Genomic DNA, 18,180 nt, shown 5'->3' with positions numbered 1-18,180 from the left:
ACTCCTTTTTGGGACCTAGCTTCTTTGGAATGCGCGTTTTTACATTGCCTTCGTAGCGTTGGGGCCTTACAAACGATTGTACAACATTAATACAAATCCTGATAATAGGAGATATGTGCATTTTATTAATGTTTAATCAAACCAGGCAGGCATTCGGTTCGGTTTCACCTCCAACCGAGCTTTGTGAAGCCTTGTCAGACTTGTGTTGTGGCGGCTCGAGTGTTGAAAAATTGAAAAATCGTGAGCGAAACATCGTTAATATGCCGCCTTCACGCCCTTTTTGGGATGCAAGGTCAAAAAGTGCACTTGAATTTGTCCTTTAAGTAAACGAACAACACTCAAACATGGGACCTTAATTTCGTTCTCAGTCTGTTAGGGATGTGGATTTGGAAAAAGATTGCTCAACGTACCGGAATGATGTTGGGTTACAACTTAAACCCACCGCTTTTGGCCTTCGATGCAATTTGGCCTCCACCAAAAGACGAAGTATCTGTTGAAGGTGACCCTGAGCTACCATTGTGTCACTGTGCAATTGAGGTTAAATTACTCGAAACCGTCGCGGTGGGTGGACGTCTTTATTTGGGCCGAGAATCCATCCATGTCCAAAGGTGTGGATGTCTGCCGGAAGCTCCGCATTCTTTTACATGGAGGACCCCGTTTGTCAATGGCACTAAGTGTTCTTTATTTCTTTGCAGATGTCGACACGAACGAACCGGATGAGAAGTCGATGATTACCTACCTGAGTTCACTGTACGATGTGTTCCCGGAGCCACCGCAGATGCACCCGCTGTTCGACATGGACTCCCAGCGCCGGGTGCAGGAGTACCGCGAGCAGGCGCAAACCCTGCTGTACTGGTGCCGCGAGAAGACCTCGCTGCTGCAGGAGCGTGCCTTCCCAACCACGCTGATCGAGCTGAAGCGCCTACTGTCCGACCTGAACCGGTTCCGCACCGAGGAAGTTCCGCCGAGACAGCGCGACAAGCAGCACCTGTTCTCGATCTACAAGGAACTGGAGAAGTACTTCGAGTCGATCGGCGAGGTGGACGTCGAGACGGAGTTGCGCCCGGAGGCGCTCGAGAAGGCCTGGCACCGGCTGATGTCGGCGCTGGCCGACCGCGACATGATCCTGCAGCAGGAGGTGCAGCGGCTCGAGCGACTGCAGAAGCTGGCCGAGAAGGTGCAGCGCGAGTACAAGCACACCGAGACGATCATCACGAAGACCGAAACACGAATCTCAGAGGAGAGCCGACGAATCGAGCGGTTGCACCCGGTCGAGGCGAAGAACATCGTCGAGGGTCTCGAGGCTGACATCCGCCACCTGGAGCAGCCGCTGCGGGAGATGAACGACGACTGTCACAACCTGAAGGACGGTCGCTACCCGCAGGCCACCGACCTGCACAAGAAGTAACTACTATTTGCGCGATCGAGATCGTATGACCATCCTCTTTAACTCACTCGCGACTTCTTCGTCCACAGGGTCACCAAGCTACATCAACGTTGGTCGCAGCTGCGAACCACATTCCACACTAGCCTAGTACAAAAGCTTTCCGGGCTCAGCTACCCGGTGCAGGAGACGACGATAACGAAGGAAACGCGCGTCGTGACCGAAACGCGACAGATCGGGACGAATCCCTATTTCCGCGATCTGCAGGAGTACACCGAATGGTGCCAAACGAAATTGGTAGGAGACGGCCTCATCCTCATAGAAACGACTTCGAAGTACTAACAACGTTCTGCCCCAATTGCCTGTCATTTTAGAAACATCTTCACAGCGCCGACTACGGCTCTGATCTGCCGTCGGCCAAAGTGGAACTGGAGCGCCACCAGCACGAGCACAAAGTGATCGATCAGTTCCACTCTAAAATTGCACAGTGCGAGCGCCACGTGTCCAACTTCAGCGGCGAAGAGCAGCAGCTGTACCGCCAGCGTCTCAGCCAGCTGCAGAAGGTATACGCCGAGCTGCTCAGCACCTCGACCAAGCGACTCTCGGACCTGGACGCGCTCGTCGACTTCCTGACGACGGCCACGGCCGAGCTGAGCTGGCTGAACGATCGCGAGCAGATCGAGGTGAGCCGCGACTGGGCGGACAAGAACCTGGACCTCTCCGCGGTGCATCGGTACTATGAGGTAGGTGTGCGCTCCGGATGCCGTATCGTTGCTGTTCCCTCTGCGTAACTCATCGTCTAATGAGCCAAACACGTGTTCCTATTTTCATTTTTCTCGACGCTCATCTGCGACCTCGACGCATTGCGCGTGACCCTTCTAACCCGCCCCCAACTCACATTGTGCCACAAAATTCTAACCTCAAAAGTCTACTTTCAAGCGTACGTACGGAAATGGCGAGGAAGTAAGTAACGCTCTCTCTGATCCCCCGTTTCGTTGCCCCGTTATGTCGTTTGCTTTTTGGAACGCGTTTCCCTTGTTTTCCTGTAGCTTTCGTTGTTTTCATTTCTATTCCGTCGTAATCGGTGTCCCCCTCTTTGTTTATCTTTATTGTTGGTTGATGTCGTGATGCAAGAAGGGTGTAAAGCACCGTGTTATGTAGATAGTGGATTTAGAGTATATCTGTACAATGGTTTGGTTTGAATGTGCTCGTTTTATAGTGTGCTCGTTTAAGGCAACACCACTCATTAAGCTTCCGCTTTGCGATGCCCCTCTGTTAACCGCTTGTTTGTTCCGTTTTTCGGCAGAATCTCATGTCCGAGCTGGAAAAGCGCGAGATGCACTTCGCAACGATCCTCGACCGAGGTGAAGCGCTACTCGTCCAGTCGCACCCGGCCTCGAAGTGTATCGAAGGCCATCTGCAGGCGTTGCAGTCGCAGTGGTCCTGGTTGCTGCAGCTGACGCTGTGTCTGGAGGTGCACCTGAAGCACGCCACCGATTACCACTCGTTTTTCGACGAGGTACGCGAAGCCGAGAGCTGGCTAACGAAGCGTGACGAGATCCTGAACAGCAAGTACTCGCAGTCGGAGTTCACGCTCGATCAGGGCGAGGCCCTGCTGCGCGGCATGCAGGACATTCGGGAGGAGCTGAACGCGTTCGGCGAAACGATAGCGCAGCTGCAACACCAGGCGACCGCCGTCGTCCCGCTCAAGCAGCGCAAACAGCCCGTCAATCGCCAGTGCACCGTGCAGTCGATCTGCTCCTACAAGCAGGGTAACATTTCGCTGGACAAAAACGAAAGCTGCACCCTGCTCGACACGTCCGGGCGCGTGAAGTGGCGCGTGAAAACGGCGAAGGGTGTCGAGGGTTCCGTCCACGGGGTGTGCCTGCTGTTGCCGCCGCCCGACCAGGAAGCGATCGAAGCGGCCGACCGGCTCAAGCGCCTGTTCGACCGGTCGGTGGCGCTGTGGCAGAAGAAGCAGCTGCGCCTGCGCCAGAACATGATCTTCGCCACGATCAAGGTGGTGAAGGGCTGGGATTTCGAGCAGTTCCTGGCGATGGGCGCCGAGCAGCGGACAGCTATCCGGCGGGCACTGAACGACGACGCGGACAAGCTGCTGGCCGAGGGTGACCCGGCCGATCCGCAGCTGCGACGGCTGCGTCGCGAGATGGACGAAGTCAATCGGTTGTTTGATGAATTCGAGAAACGTGCCAGAGCGGAAGGTATGTAGAGGCTCACGTCCGCGATTAGCTGTGTTTATTAATGTGTTAAGCAGTGTTTGTAAACCTACTAGCGAACTCATTTTTGAACTTTACCAAAAAAGAAGCATCTTAGCGAAACGAGTTCGCTTCTTTTACGAACCGCGACCGCATTAATTGGATAATAGCGGGGAGTGATCGAGTTTCGATTACGCCTTCTCAAACGTCCCAAGCGACCCGTCTTCGTTTTTGGATCGACTCGGCAAGGTTACGAGAGTTATGGGCCCAATTACAGCGTCGGGAGCGCCATTTTTTTGGTGCGACGATCTGCCGGATCAAATGTTAATGTCATTTGATTAACCTCACAAAATGCCTCTGCCATATGCATTTAGTGGGCTCCCACTTGTTGGTGGAAGTCCACTAATTTTCCAATTGTTTTCCCAAACAAGGTGTCATTTAATGGCGGTCATAGGTAGGAGGCTTATTTATGGCTGGCGAGAAGTATACAGGCTTCCACTTCACGCGAGATACGATCGACCCAAGACGCACGCGCTGGTCAGTCGGTTTCTTGGCGTCTTCGGAGGAAGTTCGTGTTTACTATCGAATCACTTGGAATTATTTTGTGTGAGCTTTTTCGGTCAATACTAGCGAAATTTAAAGATTCAAAAATGAAGGGCGTATTTCGGTTTAGATCCTTTCGCGGTGAGATGTTCGCTGCAACTATTCATTAAGAGGTATTTGGTTTGGTTTTGAATTTTGGCATTAATCAAGGGTTTCCGTTGGTCTTCCGCAGAGGAGAGTAAACAGGCGAGCCGGATCTTTACCGAGCAATGCATTTCACTGAAGACGCGCCTCGAAGAAATGGCCCGCGAACTCGACCACATCATCCTGTCACCGATGCCGCGCGATCTCGACTCGCTCGAGCACACGGTGCAGATCCTGGAGGACTACAAGCGGCGCCTCGGCTGTCTCGAACCAGACCTGAAACACCTCCAGGAAACGTTCCGCACGATCACGCTGAAGACGCCGGCCCTGAAGAAGAGCCTGGACAATCTGATGGATCTGTGGAAGGAGCTGAACACTCAAGCCGTCCTGCACGGCGACCGGTTGAAGCTGCTCGAGGGTGCCTTGGCCGGCCTGGAAGACAACGAACAGGTCATTTCCGATCTGGAAGGCCGGTTGTCCCGCCAGCTGGAGCTACCGTCGTCGCAGGAAGGCCTGTACGAGGTGTACAAGCGGTTGACCGCGATCCAGGAGACCATCTCGAACCAACAGTCCGAGATGGACAAGATGAACGACTCGGCGGACCAGCTCGGCCGCATGGGCGTACCGACGAAGGTGCTGGGCGACCTGAAACGCCTCCATTCGAACGTGGAACGTCTGAACACTCGTTGGAACAACCTCTGCGGGCAGCTCGCTGATCGGTGGGTTACCTTTTCTCAGGTCCTTAAAATGTTGCGGCTTTGCTTCAACCGTAATCTCTTCTCGCCGTCTTGCAGGATGCGAAGCGTTGAGACGGCAATCGGATTGATGAAAAACTTGCAAACCAGCATTGTCGTGGAGGAGACTTGGGTGGAGAAGCAGACGGAAAAGCTGCAGGCTCTTCCGACGGCGACATCCGCGCGGGAGCTCGATGTAAGTACCGCTAGCTGTAGGTCTGCGCCATGTTTACAAACCTTTCTAGCTACATACATCCGACGGCCAGGAGAAGTTTGTTAGGAAAAACTGGAACAGAGCATTGTGTTTCGACGATATTAATGATGATGAAACAAGAAAACAACAAAACGTGTGTGTGTGAGATAGAGAAATCGGTGTTCAACCATATAGCGTGTTCGTCAAGGGTTAGCAGAAAACAGACAAACACACACTTTACAACAAATTACCAACAAGTAGTGGTTGTTTAGAAGGATAATGGTACTACCAATTTAGAACACGAAACTACTGTCGACTAACTGCAACCCCTTAAGTAGATAGGCATAAGGAAGTTTAGTGCGCGAAGGTAGAGGATCACCATACTAGCCTGTTGGCCACTCTAGTACACGACAAAGACTAATGACAAATGCACGCACTCAAGCAAGGAGAACGGACACCGTTGGGTAATTAATCAGTTGGATAAAATTAGAAACGGAACGATCAGATAATATATCTTTAACATGAGCACACTTCTACCGTAACTTCCACGGGGACGACTTAAAGGACATTTCAACGTTGTTTAGAAAATGCTTCTCAAATAATTGCCAAGCACAGAACACACTACCTGCCACAGAGACACAGTTACAACGCCCCAGTAGGAATCACTAAAATAGCAGACTATTTCAAGAAGAGTAATGCCCAGAGTAAGGATAATCACATAGACCAAAATTTATAGTTGGCGTATTTTGGTAATAGGTTCCGGTAGTTCGTCACAATAGTTAACCTTAGTTTTACCTTTAATTTGTAGTGTTTGGTACATAACATCCCACTAATGCATTGATTTATTTATTCTTCTTCCCTTCCCTGCTAACGAATTGGGGAAACCAAATGCGTAATCTTCACGAATATACAACAACCACCAACACCACCACCACCACCACCATCACCACCACCACCTCCAACAACAAACAACAACAATTATTACATGCAATACACACGTCCACCACGTCCTTCACAACACTGTGTCTGCTCGACGTACCGAATCTGCGCCATCCGCAATCGTCGGATGTGTGATCGTCGATCCCTACGTCGTCCCTTTCTCCGTTCCTTCGTTCCTCGTTTACGTCGATCGGCGAGCAGTCGATGCTTGGCGAAACGGTGGAGCGCATTCCGAAGGTTGAACAGGTGAATCTCACCGGCGGCCGCTTGATCCGAGAAGCTAAGGTACGTAGTTTGGCGCAAGGTATCCCTTTCTCCCCTTTCCCCGATTTTGTTTTTGTAGCGTTCTTTCTATTTATCGTCCTCCCGATCCTTATCAAAAGTGTAAGAATTTTGCCATCCCAATACTGTGCTTCTTTACGAGCCTCCCCCGATCGCTGTTTAAATTCCGCCATTCGTCGTCGTCACCATTTCGTCGTGTCCTTTCTCTGGTTATTGTGTTTCGCTGTAAAGACGTCCTGTGACGGGGCCTGTGACATTACGGGCAAAACGGGATCGCTTTTCTCGTTTGCTGTGCGTACGGGGTCGGTCGATCCTTTCTGCTGTTACTATAGCGCCTAAGTGTGTACGTTTTGTATGTGTGTGTGATCGTGAGACGTGCGTGTACGTGTGCGTGACAGAGAGTCCGTTGCGTTGGTGTTTTGCGATTTAAAAGCGCGCGCTGATTGGAGCACAAATTTCGGTGAAAGGATATTACCGCCTTCCTAGAGTTAAGGATGCTTTTTATCCAATTAATACCTTTGCTGCGCGCTTTGCATTTACCGCATATTTGCCACTTGGTGTCGGGGTGTTCCGAATAGAGGTTAGCTTGGTTAAGCTTTTCATCCCCCTAAAATGGGCAATATAGTTCCGAATCGAATCAAGGCAGCAAGGCCCATTGAAAGGGCAAAGCGTCCATCTTTCTCCAGACTTTCTGCATCCATAATTTGTGCCAACTGTCTCCACTCGATAGTACCCCGAAACGCGCGCAGAGTGTAGTTGTGATTAAAACTCAACCCCAATTTGCTGGCACCATCCTTTTGGTATGTAATGCACCACAAAACCAGTAGCAAATGAAAGCCTTTAATTCCTTCTTACAAAACATTGACTAACGAAATGTTTCCGTAGAGAACTGCGTGTTTTTTGGGGGGCACAATGCTATCGATCTGGAGATCTGGGTTTTGTCCGGGAACAGCGGCAGGCTTCCGCGCCCATGCTGACCATAAACAAACGTGTCCGCCTCAAGTGTCCAAACTCCGGCTGATTGTGTTTTCCCGTTTCGCGATCCGCCGCCTTTTCTTTCACTTTTGAAAATTCCTTCCGTTCATTGTTGATAAGTAGCGATCAAAATTGGACCTACTTCTGTGAAAATTCTAAAGAAAGTTAAACAGAGGGTGCTTCGAAAGTACTCGTACCCAGGAGTCATGCCTGTACCCACGATTATTCGATCCGCTTCCTACTTATCAACGGATGCTCAAACCGCCTTCCCGCAATAACTTGATGCGAATATATATTTATTAAATTCCCAAACTAATCCATATAATAACTCCAATTTCAATGTACACTTACACATACATATTAAACACGATAATACCAATATGCAAACCAAATGTCTGAAACAAACACACGATCGATGAACGCGGGCGATCGGCGTTCCCACAATGATGATTGTGCGCCACGTCACCTCTTCGTTCTTCCGTGCTCGTCCGAAATTGATCCACAAATTCGAATCCGTCAACTTCCAACACTGCTTCCGGTCCGGATCACCGGTTCAACCGATCATCATCGATCGTCTCAAACCGCGCGCATCCGACTCATAAACCAAAACAATATCAAAACAATGTAACACGAGTAGATCTACGACGGTAAATGTGTCCACTATATCGACTGGCTGACCGAGGTGCGGCCAAGCTTTTCGCCTCCTCGGCACGATCTGCGCCCGGCGGATGCCGATCCCGGTGCGACTGACGTGTACTCGAAGCGACTCGACACGCTCAACGGTCAATTCGAGAGCCTCGTCGAGCAACTGACCCAGCGGCTTAGGACGGCTATTGAAGTGAATGGCGCGGACGGATTGGTAAGTAGATGACAACCCAACACATTTGTAGAACAATTATCAAACACTACACAGAGCTACACATTTGTTTTAAGATCCGGGTCCTTACAATAGGATCCAAGTCCTTGAAGATGACAGATGTTCAAAATTCGGATGGAGGAAATTCAATATCGGAGTAATCTTCTCTCAATCCGAACTTCCGATCTCGAATTGGTAAAGTTTGTCAATTGATTCTCCTTCAGGGTCTTAGAACTGATTTGTAGCACTGTGTTTGTTCATTTTACCCGAAATTCCTGCGAACGTACTCTTTTGAAACTGCGAACGATTTAGAAATGATAAAATTTTTTAATAAATTCTATTAAATTCCAACCAATTCCTGTGGCGTGACTGCAGTTGACTGCATCTTGAGTCTTAAGGTCACCAAAGTATAACAGATTAAAATTCAGCTCCTGGTGCGCGTGCAATATTGTGCAAAAATCAGAACCAGTTCTCGCGCCTTGATGATCCGCGCCAACCAGGAATAGAATAACTAAAAAGGCGTCACCTTGTTGGTCTCCAACTCCGCTTAAAACCGGCTCCGTTTGGTAGGTCGATTTTGTGAGCTCACCTCGCCGCCCTGGACATCGAGTTCGCGGGCTAACGCCGTTGACATCACCAGCCTTTTTCGCCGCAGATGTGGACACCCGTTTTTGTCACAAAAAAGCGATCATACCATATTTACTTCTGGTTGTGGACCGCGGCCGCACGTGTCGTCACCGTTTCTATTATAGACGATGGACGTTATGGGATTGTGTAGAAGTTTTGAATGAATTTGATCATAATGAAGATGTCTCTGTTTGCTTGTCTGTTCACGGTGGCGTCCCGTCGTCATTATCGTGTTATGTGCGTTTGCTTAAGCAATTATGAAAACCCGTTTTCCCCCAATTGATTCAACAAGTCCTCTCCCGGTGATCGTTTCTTTCTACTTCAATTGCAAACAGTCTTGAAAGGTTCATTTGTTTAATTTTCCTTTTTCTCTACGCTTTCATGCTTAGTTACACTATTCGTTACATTGTTGGTCATCAATACTTCAATCGATCCTTGACGTGCGCATTTTGCTGATGTTGTCGCAATGTCACAATGTCGTTTGTGATTGCTCAGCGGATATACCGTATAATTTTACGACTTCGTTTTTTATTTTTAAGTGCCATTTCATGTTTCTTACGTCAGATACTTTGCCCCGAAGGCTTTTTGCAGCGTAGGAGCCTCACGGCGCCACAGTACGAGCAGTTGGTGGGTAGGCTGTAAATTGCAATTCGTTTCAACTCGCGGTGGCGGCTTCTTGATCTGCTCGAACGCCACGATTTGAAGGTTTTTCGTGTTGCGTCATATAAAGTTAATGCCAGAGTCGGAGATATTCCCTATCTGGTCTCGATTCCCACACACTTGAGGGATTCCTTCTTGTGCCACAAAAATTGCCACAAAAAATTCTGCGCTGCGCAAGATATGAACAAACGATCGCTCCGAAGTTCTGGCAAACGCATCTCTCTTGATGTGCGCCTTCTCTCCGCGCCTATTAACCTTCGCAGCCAAAACCCGAAGCTTGCCATAATTGCCATAACCAGCACACTGTGCGAAAAGCTCGGTCGCGCGCGCCTTCGAAATCCAGCGAAGCGTGCATCGCTTGCTTATTTATAGTGTCTGACATCATACGCTCCATAAGTGCGTGTCGTCACAGGGCAAAGCGCTGTCCGGTCTGTAGTGACCATCGGGTCGGCAGAGCACCCCTCTCCGGGCGTATTTGTTTACGGAGCACATTCCCGGGTCTCGATTCATTCATCTCTATTTTCTATCGCTTTTCTCAATGTCGATGATGCTACTTAAACCTCAACCTAAAGAGGGCAGCTGGTCAATGTTGACGCTCCTCGACAACATATCGCAAGTGTTTTCGAGATGGTGTCTTTTTTTGCCCCGACCTGTACGGCCACGGAGTGATGTCATGGTGGGTGCTGCAACATTTAGAACTCACTGGCCCCACTCTCGCACGGCGTCACTCAGCGTGTGGCGAGCGAATGAAGCCGCCTCAGTTTTGACGGGAAAGTGAAGCCGATTACACGTATCACGAGCGCTGCACCGCGGTTTCACTCGAAAGAAAAGAGTTTTAATTTATCGCACGCGCAACCGTTTCTAGTGTTTTGGTTGTGGTCCGTTCCGTGTACATTGGCAGCCAGAGTCAAAGGTGACCAAGTGGGCGCCAATTGGTCATTTTACCGAAAGAAGTGAAACAGATATAGAGCATCGCACATCGATCTCGTTGTTGTGCGCGCGCGTGTGTTTGCGTGTCTGTGGTGAAATTATTCAAATTTTTGTCACCAACCAACCCACCAAAAAGCTACAAATTCGCGCGCGCAGTGCTGTGTTCTGTGAACAACTGAAGGTCACGACGACGATGTTTCTTTTATGGCCGGCGAAATCCCGAGAAAGAATAAGAACCGCACGTCGCGGCCGGAAGAAGATCGCGACCTTCGCGACGTCGCGCCGGTCGTCCGGGTTGGGACGGTGAATTTTTGGGCTAATGGTGGCGTTATAATCGCGATTCCGCGGGCCCAATGTTGGTGTGTTTGTGGAAAATTGTGCGCCGTGCGTTGTAGTTTCGAGTTGAAGTGTCGGTGTCGGGAGCTCGTGTTCGGTGTGTTTTGTGTGAACCGCGCGCCATTGTCGTTGTTGGATCAACCGTTTCGTCTGGGCAGCGCAGGAAATGGAAAACGGAAAATCTGGGGATCAGTGTGGATGTGCAGGAGCCTCGAAAACATCACGCCCGCTCTCAGTTCGAGTTCGAGTTCTTACTCTACTTAAAGTTATCCACTTTGTTTCCAATCATTTTGCCAATCGTTTCGTGAACGAATATCGAGTGGTGCGAAGGAAATGAAAAACACAGCGTTGCAGCACAGCTGTGTGGGGCAACTGCAACGTCCCTGAATTCTAATCGATACCCGGCACACTGGAGTGCTACACACCTACAAGCGCGCCCTTACATGACCCTACTTTATGATGCTTTTTTTTTATTTTCAAACAAACCGGATGGTTAGATTGTATTTTCCAACGCCCAGTGTCGATAGTTGAGTCTCCATTTGTGTTGCCACTACATTCGTGATGGGCGATGTAAACAATGTGGGGGGGGGCACTTTTTTGTGATGATGTGGTGCAATGTTCTATTTTGAGGGCCACAACACACCTACTCGCGATAAGGCGGGACTCACTTTGCGTGGTGATTCATAACCCATTATTGCGCTTGCGAGCTGCTTGAATATTTGACAGCTACTTTGAATGGTCGAATGGCTTATCTCACGAAAGCGAAATCAAAATGAGATCGGGGTCAACTCTCCTCACTGAGAATGGAAGTGGACTTCCAGACAATATGCCGTTCCAGCCACCTTATCGTTCACAATGCAATCTATGCTCTGTTCGCGTTGTTCGATTCCATTCCGATTATTGTGCCAAACCGTCTAGTTGGATGGCTATATCTGTTAATAGAAGATGACGGAATCGAACCGTTGACTGCCGATCGTGTTTTCGTTTGACGCTTATCGCGCAACCCAAATGGCCGGGTAATCAGAAAAATATGAACGTTGGCTCTCTAGCGATCGCGGAGGCGAACGTTATCACCGGAACGAAGAAATTGGTTGAACAATTGGTCAACACAAACATGAACTTGGTACTTAGCAAGGGGCCCGCGCGTGCGATAGCCAATCCACACACGCACAGCTGATTGTCGCAATCGAGTTAGTTATTGCATTCTGTGTTCGGGACCTCGGGACGGTCTCTCGATAGTTTGGTAGTGGACGGACCCCCTCACAGTGGACATCACACATCACACAGTCGCGGTTATTTGTGTACGTGATGGAAAAGGTGATATTTTTAGCGCAAACCTCCCCTCATATTTCACCATAAACTTGTGCGCCATACCTGTGGGGGTCCGTCCGTCAGTCAGCCAGTGCACGGTCATTATCATCACCCCAAGTAGGACACTGGCTGTGTGACCCCAAGAGAGGGGAAGGTCCTATCACCTTGAGTTGATCACAATTCAATCGTTGCCGGTGCGCTCTTGACACTGAAATTCATGTTGTGTGTTTTGAATGTTTTCACAAGTCTAACGGTGAGAAAGCAGACTTAACCAACCACATTTCTGTCTGGCCATGTCTGCGGCATGTGTGAAAACAATTCCGTCGTCCAAGGGTGTGACGTTCCACTCGAAGCACGTGTGAAGTGTGTTTGCGCATCCGATTTATTAATGTCGGCCTCTGAGTCGCGCGAAAAGAAACGGTTACATTTATATTTTTATCCATCGTTTGCAAACGGGGCCACTTCCCACGTTTTGGGGACGCTTCGCTCATCTCGACGCCAGTCGCTTCATACGTAATCCGGTTTTGGTCCACGGATCGGTCGTAAAACGATTAAAAGCCAGGCCTTTCGGGGGGTGCCATAATTCATCGGAAAGAAAAGAATTCATATCTGCATTTGCCGCCTGATGCGTTAGCAAATTGGTAGATGAACATTTTAAGCGATCGATCGGTCGGATCGGATACAGCGAAGCAAAAGATAATTTACGAATTTTTATTTTCGGTACTAAAAAAACGGGTTTTGATGTTAACAAATTACGGCCCATCAGTATGTTTGGTATCCAACTTCTAGCGGATCGCCTTCGTCATCATTCTTTTCTCGTTGTTTTTGGTGACCTTTTACCGGCTACCGAACGACCGGCGAGACAAGGTTATAAATTAATCAAACACCAACCCAAACTCTGCCACCCGAATATAAAGCAGGATCGCAGGCGCAGACCACCCAAAACTAACCGGGTCGCAAGAAGAAGAACGACGGAAGACGCTCTGAAGAGAAGATCATTCGTCGCGATCGTGGACGGCGTGGCCCAATTTATTTCAAGGATAACATTTATCAAACGTCAACGTTGTGTTTGAAGATGATTTGGTATTTGCTGACGAAAGGTTGTGTTTCAAAAGCGAAAGTACAAGCTCCTGGCTTTTTTTTTTAAACTAGCTTCATAGTTAATGATCGGTCACTTGAAATGAAGCAAACGCCTCGAATGCGTCCCGTCACCGGAGCTTAGTTTCACTTCGAAAAAGTCAAACCTCTCGATGGCGGTTGCGCTCGGCCTTCGGTTGTTTAGTTTACGATAGCGCCTCACCTTGTTGTGGCAACTACACTTCCCATTGGCAACTTGTGGCCCAACGCTGGAAGCTTATACTCGGTGGCGATAAACAAAATTAGGATTAGTTCCGCATTCCAGAACGTAAATTTAAAAAGCAGCTCGTTATCCTTAAATATCGCAGATATGGACTTGCGTTCAAATTATTACCACTCCTTTCGTTTTACGAAAGGGCGCACGGGCTTCATATCTCCCTTATCAACCCAATTCCAATAACACCCGGAGGGCTCTTTCTACAGACAGGCGAATGAATTTGGTTCGTTTGCTCTATCTCCTTGGGATTTTTTTGTTATATTCGTCATCACATTTGTTGCAACACGACGAAGCTCCACAATCAGTGCGCACTCGGAATGTAAACACATCGTGCCGGTGGCCAACAGTTTGTGCCAATTAGCGGTGACCATTTAAAGGCGGTTGTGTCATCGAGAAATGAGCTCACTCTCGCCCAACAATCACGCTTCGTTGGAGAATTTTATGGGTGCTGGGCTGATAAGTCTCCGAGGTCTCCGGCCGGCAGCCCCTCATAGACGTCTTGACGTTTGCCCATGGTGAGGGATTTCTTCTTCGCCTCTGTTTGCCCTGAGAAGACCGTGCAATCTTGAGCCACTTTCGGTGAAGATTCCGACCGTGATAGGTGCAGTGAGAAAGGCCAACCGGTGATACGAATGCAAATTTTAATATTTATTGTGTCCTCTAGGCTGATTGGAAGTAATCGGCAATGCATGCAGCGTACCAGACATTAACTTTTTTTGCGAAACAATCACACCTGACACACAATGCTCGATTGTTCCTCTCACAAGTCCTTCGCCGGTAACGAGATCCGCATCCGATTCGAAAGTCTGAGCCTTCGAAACGCTAGGGGAGGCCATTATTGCCACGTCGCTATGCTACTCGCTTCTTCCGGACGGAGCATAACAACAAATTGGATTAGCAGAAGGGGTCGTGGTCGGGTTTTCTACGGGACTACCGGTTCTTTCGGCCACATTTAAAAAATTTGCAGTAGCTTGCCGGGGCGCCGCACCATGTTCTCTACGTTCGTTATATCGTTTCGTGTCCAGTTAATGGTGCGGTGCTATTTCAATTATCACCATCATCACTCACACACACCGAGCAAATGAAGCACCTTCGAATGTGTTTTCCCATTTTTTGTGGAGCAGTCTCTGTTCAGTACTCTTCCTCTAGTTTACCACCGTCTTTGCTGTTTGTGGCGAGTGGCGGCCACCGGAAGGTATCACATTTCGAAGTGACCAACCGGCAACTGGCGGCCGCAATCACATCTCTTCTTTCGCGTTACGGTCGGTGAATTTTGTCGGTGCCCCCCGCCGGAGTTATATGGCCAAGAACCGCACGGCGCACGGCGGTGTGTATGACGCATTCCCGACGTGTTTATGTGTTCAATCTCCTCCGATCCGCCCTTCGGAGAGGTCAGACGGAGACGATCCAACGTTCCCTTTCTTACGGCGGTTCCACACGGGGTCGACGTGACGAAAAGTGGATAATCCCTGCGTCGTTGGCACTTGCGAAGCACCACTCATCAGTCATTGGCAGCAACCGAAAGGGTCATATAAAATCGAATCGATCGTGTGACGACACTATGTGTGTGCGGCTGGCGCCCATCGGTCAGCATCGGAGGTGGATTTTGTACCCTGCACTATTGGGTCGATCGATTGCCCTGCCAACTTGGGTGTTTGGCGTGGCGCGAAAAGTTTGTCTACTCACCGGCAATCGAAAGTACGGTCTCGAGTGTGTGCGGGTAGTGCTTTAAAAATAGTTCAAAACCCCGCCTTCAGGTGGTGGTGTTCTCCACTACTAGCTCTGCTCTTTGGCACACTAAGCTGACGCTGATGAGGATAATATCCTATGTCCGCCCGACGCTATGTGAAGTTGGTGTCCAACCTTGAGCCGGACGGGCGAGAACGGCGGGGGCCCGAGATCGATATTGCTAAACCCCCACGGCCTGGCCCCCATTCCAAATGGCATTATCGGCGAGGATTTAAAACACGGTTTTTGTGGAAAACATTTTAAGGACATGCTATGGGAAATAATTTATACGACTTTGAAGCATTTCATTTATTATTTTCTATCCACTCCGCGAACCTGCTCGGTCAGTTTTGATCGAATATTGTTTTCATTCGAATGGTTGTGCCGATATTGCACAAATTAAATTTAAAAACATTATCGATGACGGTAAATATTTTGTTTTTACTGTCATCGATAATATTTTTTAATTCAGCTGTCCTATGTTAAAGCCTTACATTTTAAATGTTTGTTTCTCTGTTTCTTCTCTTCTGATAAATGAATGTAATTGAGTGCATTTATGACTTTTTTGGAAGTTGCTTAATTGCAAAGCGAAGAAATTTTTAAATCATAATCCTTTCCAAGCAGCATAAACATACAAACACGACAGAAGAAGCCCTTCGGTTGAAACTAACGCAATGCGATCGCGCGCTGTCTGTGAGTGACCGTTGAGGGGAAATGACAAATTGGAACTCACTGCCTTCTCTCACACTCATTTTCTCGCTCCCGTTTCTGGGATGTTTTCGAACGAAACATCTGTTTCGGGGCTGGTTGGATGTTTTCGAACACTTGACTCCTTGCGCGCGACGGAGGAAGCCCTGACTTCCCCTTTTATTCACCGCTGGGCTGCCCGGCTTCTGTCAATGTCATCTGGGGTTGCTGCTGCGATGCTGGGGTAATCCCCCGATAGAGGTGCAACGGTATTGGTGCTGGCTCGGAACTGTCACACCGAACGCTCCCCCGAAAGGCTCTTCGCGTGTCGCGTGTTTTGCCGGTCAGTTGTCGTGTCGTGCTCAAACTGTCAAAAGACACACGCGGCTCGAAAGTCCTAGAGCCGTCGCCGTCGGCTGGCCCCGTAGATACAGCAAGTCATTGTGTGCCCAGCTTTAGAAGGGAGTAAGCGGCCCGTATTCAAGAATTCGCTTTCTCAAACGAAGTACCGATATTCTTCGATTAGGGCGAGTGCTTTTGCCCCATCGGTGGCCTATCGGTGGCCTACTACCGCGAGTCATAATTCATTCGCAAACCATTAACCCCGTCCGCGAAGAGAGAGGTCGACGACTTCCGCATTCGTGAAGATAAATTGCACTCTTTTAAGAGTTCCGCATTCCGACTCCGTCTGGGTCTGTTTTGTGTCGAAAAACGTATTCACTCACAAGTGATAGTGATGCAGTGCGACTCACAAGATCAGCCGAAAAAATAAAAACGGGAAAAGGTCCTTCTCATCCGCACCAGATGGAGGCGCCTGGTCGTTGACGCAAATGCCGCGGATCGTGTGGTGTGTCATCACCGTTTCGCCATGCCCGATGACGGGCCGTCCGACCGTGCGGAGTTTATTTAGTTTTTGCCGGGCAGAGGGGGTCCGCACAACCCGTCCGCTTGCATCTCTGTGCTGGTGGTGGGCCACTTGCCGTCACACGCTTATGTAATGTTTTGCGAAAATTTGCGAATATCCGCACCTCATGACGCTGACGCTGGTGCTGGTGCGTTGCGCTATTTTCACTTTCGTTTCGCGTGACAATGCGACACCGTCTGGGAGCGTGAGCGTTTCGGTTGTATATTTTGAGTCCACCAACGGGTGGATTGTTTTGCGTGCAAACTTCGCACTTCATATTGTAACAGATGGACAGGACTGTGCCGGCAACATATGGTTTCTAAAAATATTGTTTATCCAGATTTGTATTTATTTTTCCTTCACTCCTTTACTCTATTTTCTCGCCTCGCCTTTGCCAAAACACTGACCGGCTTCAGTCCGGGCGAAGTCTTCCAACGGCGACGAGCCACTCACAATTAATTAATTAAACTGCGAATTGCACTTTAAAACGCTGTTGACATGCCATAGTAATGCCACGTGTCCTTTTGCGCCCCGTACGGACGTACGTGTCAGGATAGCGTGCGCGATGGCCATTTGCGGTTTGGACGAGACGATATGTGAGCGAGTGACGGGAACTTAAAGATAGTATCCTAGCGTCGCGCGGGCAACATTGCGTGTGCCAGTTTGCAGCAGCGAACCGTGTTTTGTGCCAGCGTTTTTAAAGTTTCCAATCTTGCCAAACGACAGGTTGCGGCCCACGAAAAGGGGTTACTATAATTGAATAGTTTGAAAAGTAAAACGCCAAACGCAAATAGGCGAATAGGCGCTGTGTGTGTGTCGTGTTAAATGAGTCAAAATGAGCAGCAAGGAGCAAAAGCAAGCGAAAAAAGCTAGGTCCAGCAAGAAGCGGAAAGATATCGGTGGCGTCGGCCGCCAGCATGACGGCTCGATTGCCAAAAGCATTGCATCCTCCTCCGGCGTGGCCACGAAGCGCTTGAAAGAGATCGATGAGGGCGTGTACGAGTACGACTTTTCGTACGAATTTCGGGTAATTTATTAATGTTTAACCTTCCCCCGTAGAATCGATGATGTGTCCCGGTCAAGGCCGCACTTTTCCGTGAATATTTCAGAATTTTATTGATCGTTGTGTTCTCTCTCTCTCTCTCTCCCTCTACACCACGCAGCGCTACGCAGAAAGCCTACATAAGCCGCTCCGTACGTACCGGGTCGAGTTCAGTGTTGGTCGGCCGGCGGCGAAAAATGGCACCGCCGACGGTGGTACTAGTGGCCAGTCGCCCGCCGGAGGAGGAGAGGTCGAAGAGGACATCTACACCACCACCTACAGCACATCACAGTACGTGTTCCCGCTCGCGTTTGCCTCGCTTCACGCTGGATTCT

At 49.3% G+C, this 18,180-nt stretch overlaps 1 protein-coding gene across 1 annotated transcript in view; it reads left to right on the top strand.

Moving 5' to 3' along the window:
• LOC128278708 (microtubule-actin cross-linking factor 1) overlaps positions 1–18,180 on the top strand; it is a 96,433-nt gene that overhangs the window by 45,030 nt on the left and 33,223 nt on the right. Inside the window, exons 6-15 of the mRNA XM_053017437.1 lie at positions 696–1,404; positions 1,477–1,681; positions 1,759–2,127; positions 2,312–2,347; positions 2,691–3,606; positions 4,376–5,006; positions 5,082–5,217; positions 6,355–6,438; positions 8,048–8,269; positions 17,967–18,136. Of these exons, the coding sequence (XP_052873397.1) occupies positions 696–1,404; positions 1,477–1,681; positions 1,759–2,127; positions 2,312–2,347; positions 2,691–3,606; positions 4,376–5,006; positions 5,082–5,217; positions 6,355–6,438; positions 8,048–8,269; positions 17,967–18,136 (3,478 nt within the window). The remainder of the gene's footprint in view (positions 1–695; positions 1,405–1,476; positions 1,682–1,758; positions 2,128–2,311; positions 2,348–2,690; positions 3,607–4,375; positions 5,007–5,081; positions 5,218–6,354; positions 6,439–8,047; positions 8,270–17,966; positions 18,137–18,180) is intronic.

This window comes from Anopheles cruzii, chromosome 2, assembly GCF_943734635.1.
Source record: "Anopheles cruzii chromosome 2, idAnoCruzAS_RS32_06, whole genome shotgun sequence".
NCBI lineage: Eukaryota > Metazoa > Arthropoda > Insecta > Diptera > Culicidae > Anopheles > Anopheles cruzii.
The sequence above is the reverse complement of the archived record's forward strand: the minus strand, read 5'-3'. Positions and strand labels throughout refer to the sequence as shown.